This window comes from Geospiza fortis, unplaced genomic scaffold (assembly GCF_000277835.1).
Source record: "Geospiza fortis unplaced genomic scaffold, GeoFor_1.0 scaffold53, whole genome shotgun sequence".
Taxonomy (NCBI): domain Eukaryota; kingdom Metazoa; phylum Chordata; class Aves; order Passeriformes; family Thraupidae; genus Geospiza; species Geospiza fortis.
Window position 1 is genome coordinate 2,920,904 of NW_005054305.1, and position 6,524 is coordinate 2,927,427.

Sequence of the window (6,524 nt, forward strand, 5' to 3'; positions counted from 1 at the left end):
CTAGTTAGGGAATTTTCCAGGCAGCAGAATCTGCAGCAAACTCGAAACAACATAGCATGGTGAAGCTACAAGAGGTAATTATTTTTTAGAGTCTGTTTTACGCACACACTGTTCAAACTGTTTTCTCATGCTACTCCTGTGTATTAGATGAATTTGTTGTATTTTTCTAATTTTTGAAAATTTTGCTAAGTTCTCCCAGGGTAAGTCAAGCACTAGGTTGCTGTGCCCACAGCTTTGGGTCAGGGTGGCATCATAAATATTCTCCCTTGTAAATCACAAATCAGACATTTTTCAGGGTTATTGTATGATACTTATTCAGCATGATACTTGTTCTTATGCCCCCATTCAAGTGGATGTTTCTTGACAAAAGGTTTTCTAACCCAGGTCTCTCTAACCAGTCACTCTATCCATTTCACCATTTTATGTCCTTGAATTTTCTTCTGTCTTTGCAGATTTTCAGTAGGCCTTCTAAATACATGGTGACAGTAGCTATATGACTTTGTGGGCTTCAACTCAAACCACACCAGTTTTTTTCTAGTCTGACCCTCTCATATTTAAAAGAAAAAAAATCACTCAACAAATAAAAATACATGTTGGAAGAAATTGTGTTATCTTTTTTTTGTTTATTTCTGAAACAAATATTGAATGATAATGATTCTCCTAACATCCATGTCCTTTGTTTTCCAGAGGAAATACCACATAGATTTCCCCCTGAGTGCCACACAGAACTATGATTAAAACTTCAACATTTGATTTATTCCCTAATTATAAAGGCAAATGACTACATTCCCCTTGTCCACTAATCCAGTAATTTTATCAAAGAAGACAACCAAGTTGCTCAGGCATGACTTACCCTTGGTAAGTCCATGCCAACTGTTCCCAGTCACCTTCTCCTCCCCCAGGTCCTCAGAAACACCTTTCAAGGGGACTCACTCCCCTTATTATATTCCCAAGGACTAAAGACAATCTGAGCTTTTATCCTTGTGGCAACATTTGAAAATCAGTTTTCTGATTTTCTTCTTTCTTCAGTTGTTGGGAATCTTCCTTTATCTCCATGACCATTCTAAGAGGATAGAAAGTGGCCTTGCAAAGGTGGTAGCTGGTTCTCTTGATAGCACAGTGGGTTCCATGGACTTTTATGGGTCAAGTTCCCTCAAGTAATCCTGTTTTATTCTCACCTGCTTATGACAGTTCTCATCCTTGAACTCATTCACTAAGCATGGAGGAAAGGGAGACCTAGATAGTGAGGGATGAAGCTAAGAAAGCATTGGGTACCTCAGCCTTATCTGCACCTGCTGTCGCCAGATTACTGGTCCCATCCAGCAATCTACCCATATTTTTATTATTCACCATATGCTCCTAATGGGGTGGCTGAAGTTCTTCATGTTGTCCTTGATGTCCTTTACAAACATCAACTATAGGTGAGCTTTTGTTTTCCTAATATCATTCTTATGTTGCCAGACAACATTTCTAAATATCTCCTTTGTATTCTGTCCCTCCTTCAAACTCCTTCATGTTGTCTTTTCATATTGTAGTCTCCAGGGTTAGCTACTGTCATGATACATCTGCTTGTTTTCTTGAGAGCAGGGATGGACTATTCTTGGGCATGGAGGTTGCTGTCCTTAGAGGCCTGCAGCTTCCTTTTGAATCTGCTCCCATGGGATTCCCACTACCACTTTCCTAAATGGAAATCTGCTCGCCTGAAGCCCATGGTCTGCACTGCTGCTCTCCTTCCTCATCCCCTTTAGGATCTTGAGTTCCACTACCTCATCATCACTACATCTGAGTCTGGCACTGACAGCACATCCCCACACAGCCCCTCTTTACCACTGAGCAGGTGTTTCAGCTGTGCATCACCCCCATTAGCCCATGCAGGATTTGTGTCTGAAAGTTCCCCCTGACAGCCTCCAGGAACCTTGTTCACTGCTAGCACCTGTTGTGTTGCACTTCCAGCAGATGCCATGAACGCTAAAGTCCTACATAAGAAGTGGGTTCTGTGGTCCAGAACCTTCCTTGAATTGCTTAAAGAAGACTTCATCACTTCCCTTACCCTGAGCTCTGCGATGTGCTCTCACCATAATGTCACCCATTTCAAATGTGGCTTGGTGGCTGCACAGGAAGCTCTCGTACTTCCCCTTTGCTTCCCAGGCTGCAGCTGGGCACACACACCTAAGGAAGCTGCGTCTCATTGCCACATTTTGCCATTCCTGAGGTCTCTTCTGTTTCTGTCATCCTACACCTTTTGCTTTAATGACTCTTTACAACATAATTCCCTTTGTTCCTCAGTATGGTAGCAGAGCACTGCATCTTTCCTCCCCACATCCTCTCTTTCCTTTTTCCTTGCTCTGTATCTTCCCAAGTACCTGGCATTATGGCTGCAGCTTGAAATGCTGGTCACTCAAGAGTGCTATGGTGCTACAGAGTCCCTGAGTGTCAGCCGCAGCCATGGCCTACCAAATTCTGTGCACTTCCACCAAAATAAACGGAGTTGGGATGAGGAAAGGGTGTCTTTTCTCACACTTGAAAAAGGTGGAAGGCTTGGTAATTCATGGAGTAAAAGCTTATGTAGGATTACTTGTCAGGTGCTGGATTTGATGGCCCATGCCATAAAGAGCTCCAAAGTGCAAGTATTTGTTCTGCCCAGAACTTCTGGTTAGGGTGAGCTGAAGAGGTATTGGTGATGCTTCTGCTGCATGGAACTGTATTATAAATGCTCTGTAAACAGCAACACTAAGAAATATCTCTCTGTTATTAACTGTAAAATTTTAAAAGTGGTATAGCAGCAAGTGCAAAAGTGTCTACATTTTACTGTAAGGTAAATAGAATTATAATAATTTTAATCCTGCTCACCACTGTGGAGATGAAAATGAGATATGGCTTCAGCACAATTTGATGTGCAAAACCACTCATACATTGCACATATGGGAACTCTTTGACTGTGAGAAGAGTTGTTCCATGTCCAGGAAAGAAACTGATTGTGAGGTGTCTTTTCTAAGGCCAATAGGTGCTTTCAGATCAAGAAATATCAGAGAGCCCAGCTCTTGAATTCTTGTGTTCCATTTTTTGATATTGTGAATCTTTTCTTTTTATGTTTCAGTATTCAGCCCAGCCTGTTAATAGACTTGTCTCAACCTTTTGGATAACTTTGGCAGACACAACTTCCTTCCCAGACTAGACAGACCATGCACAACAGCACTGCTGAAATTCCTCACGCGGCTGAGACGCGTAACGAGACTTGGCCCAGCCAGTCGCTGAGCTCCGAGTTCTCCCTGGCTGTGTTGGTGCTGCTGGCTTTCCTCATGGTGTTGCTGTGTCTGGTGACCATCCTTGGCAACATGCTGGTGATTCTTGCTTTCATTATGGACAGGAACCTCAGGCATCGCAGTAACTATTTCTTTCTGAATCTTGCTGTTTCTGACTTTGCAGTGGGTAAGTGAGAGCTGTGGAACCATGTGCTAATTGTGTTGTAGGACTCTTAGGAGAAGCACTGGTGTTTCTTTTCTGTGTGTTTTCTTCTGAGAGAACTATTTCCCAGCTCTGTTTGGGGGAAGGATGGGGAATGATGGAAGCTGCATGAAGTGTTTTAATAGCCCAGTATGTCTCAAAATATGTTGTAATGAGAAATGCATTCTTTTTCATACAAATACTTTTAATGTTGCTTCAAAAATGAGTGACTATTATATGTGAATACTACTTGACAAGGTTGTTTGCTGCAGTTTATGATTTACCCTTGTTTTTCCAAATATAAGGTGTTCATCACACACTTCAGAACAGCTGACACATATTTGGCAGCTATGTGTGATACATCCACGTAAATGAATTACTTCTCTACATAGTACTAATGGTTTATGGATGTTATTACACTACAGCAAGACACTTTATCACCAGGACTTTTTACTGGCTTCAGCTCAACACAGGCTATTGATCTGATGGTTTGTTTGATACCCTGCTGGCATCCCTCATCTATATTCCTAATTGATCCCCTCTTCCCATAGCATCACTGCAGAACTCCAGGAGAGTTTGTTGCTGGAGCTGCCATGGATCCAGTCCTGGCTGGTGATGCCAAGTGAGGTGATGGTGGAGTGAATGCCTTTTGCAGCACTCCTCCATGGCTGAAGCCAGGAAAGCAGCCCATGCAACAGAGAAATCATGACAAAACCATAGTTCTGTGGGAGATGTGCCAGCAAATGTCTTGACTTGAGGCTGGCAAGGAGGTACTTCTGCACACAAAGGCTTTTTCTTCAGGATGGTCACAGAGATCAGTATGCACTGAACTATGAGAAAGGAAATCGTGGCCACAGACCTACTGCACTTCTGACAATACCATCCCCCCAAAATACTGTTCCTTTGTGAGTGCTGTGTAGCAAAGTGTATAAGTTTAGCCTTTAAGGTTTCCCTTCATTTATACCATGCATAACATGTGTTGCCTTATTCTGGGACTTGCCCCATGGGGCAGAAAATGATGCATATGATGAAACCTTTTTTTTCCTGCTAAGGTAGACAATTTGCTGGAGCTGCTATTTCATTGCTCAGGTCTTCTGCAAAAGTCTGTTTCTCCTCATATCTCATAGTTTAATAAGAGAGTTAAATATCTACCTTCAACATTTCTTCTTTGTGGCTGGTGCCTCATACATTCTTAAATCAGTCAAGAAGAAATGATTGCCATCAGTATTAGATTGGCCTATACAGACTGTAAATTTAAGATTTTTGTCTCTGATATTGGTCAGGAAATGCTTTATTTTCTGAAATTACTGTGCGGCTGTTTTTTTTTTTAAATTTATGAAAAGTCTGAGATATTTACGGGGATCTGACTCATGTCTTTTGCATCCACCAATTAGTAAAAGTAAGAAGAGTTTCAAATATCAATGCTTAAAACCTGGGGTTTACCTCTATATTTATACGTATAGCTAAAAGCAGTCATTACTTTTTGACATGGTGCCAAACATTGATCCCATTGAAGTTCATGAGGATATTAGCTGTTATCAGCAACCATGAAAAATGAGTATTTAGTACCAAAGTGATGCTGCTTGTATTTAAGGAATATGTTAAAATAAGCCATCAGTATGGAAAGTGCTGTGAGCATTTCCCTGTTGATAACTGTCAGCTCATTGCCCAGAGATTTATCGTCAGTGGACCACATCACCCTGGATATGTTTAGTAACTCCTAAGATCTTGATGGACTTGTCAAGAGAGGAGTAATCTGGAGAGTTTTAAATGGATCTTGATGCAACATATAGTTTTCTATTTGCCTCTGCTAGATCAGCATTTTCAGGAATGTAGAATCAGCTATTGCATCACATTTTGAAAGAATGTTACTGTTAAAATGAAGAAGTTGCTGGCTTAAAAATAAAACACAAACATGGTTTTCTTAATCAAGAACTTCAGTGGAAGGTCTTTTGGACAAAACACAAATCTAACAAACCAAAATAGTTCTGGAGTTATTCTCAGGTAGAGAAGAAGCATGAGATTAAAACACTCCTTAAAAATTAGTTTCATACTTCTGCTGTGTCTGCTTTATGTCTGGTAGAACACCACAGAGACTGCCCAATATATTGTCTTCAGTTTACAAATGCTGACCAATTTTACAGGAATAACTGCCACTGGCAACATCTGCAGATATGTTTGAGGGAAAATTCTAATACAGATGAAAGAATAGAGGAAATGAAATGATGAGGTTACCTATCAGAATGCAACCACAGTGCATATATATATATATAATTTTATACCTTTATTATACCTTTTTTATTCCTAATTTTATACCTTTAGAGATTCTAAGTTGCTTAAACTTGGATTTTCTTCCTCAGTAAATCCTTCTTTGCTGAATTGTTTTCAGCTTATTCTCAACAATCAGCATACATAAATCACACTAAGATCTAAGACATAGAAAGTCACCATCAGATTTAATGAGAATTTAAGAACTTATCTATATAAATTACATATTCACCTTAATAGATTTGTTGATTTTTTAAACGCAGATACTAAAACAGTGTGTCTCTCTGCTTCCAGGAGTTTGCAGTCCCTATGAACCTCATGGTGTTTTTGTGGTTGCTGTCTGCAGGTGTGTTCTGCATACCCCTCTACATCCCTTACAGCCTGACAGGGAAATGGCACTTGGGAAGAGGCATCTGCAAGCTCTGGCTGGTCATGGACTATCTCCTCTGCACAGCTTCAGTGTTTAACATTGTTCTTATCAGCTACGACCGTTTCCTGTCAGTTACTAAAGCTGTAAGTAACCTGTTTAGAGCTTCTCTGATTTTTTGCCTTGGATGATTATATTCACCAACCTTTGCCATGCTGATGAGTATAACCCCAAATTTAATGAAGATAATACCTCTCAAAAATATACTGGCATTTGGTGATTATTAGATATTTTGCAGCCAGATGGGGTGAATATTCTACATTGGGCATGCTTCACTGCAGAGCCAATCAACCAGGAGTTTTCTCACTATTTCTGCTGCAAGCTCCTGTCATGTTACTGCCTGAGGAAAAGCAGTCTAGGGGGTAAAAAGGGTAAGGAAGCAGAC

The 6,524-nt window shown here is 40.5% G+C and overlaps 1 protein-coding gene across 1 annotated transcript in view; it reads left to right on the forward strand.

Annotated features, from left to right (window-relative positions):
* The first annotated feature begins 3,182 nt into the window (after positions 1-3,182).
* Positions 3,183-6,524, forward strand: part of LOC102039576 (histamine H3 receptor-like) — a 5,554-nt gene continuing 2,212 nt past the window's right edge. Inside the window, exons 1-2 of the mRNA XM_005418362.3 lie at positions 3,183-3,429; positions 6,059-6,225. Of these exons, the coding sequence (XP_005418419.2) occupies positions 3,183-3,429; positions 6,059-6,225 (414 nt within the window). The remainder of the gene's footprint in view (positions 3,430-6,058; positions 6,226-6,524) is intronic.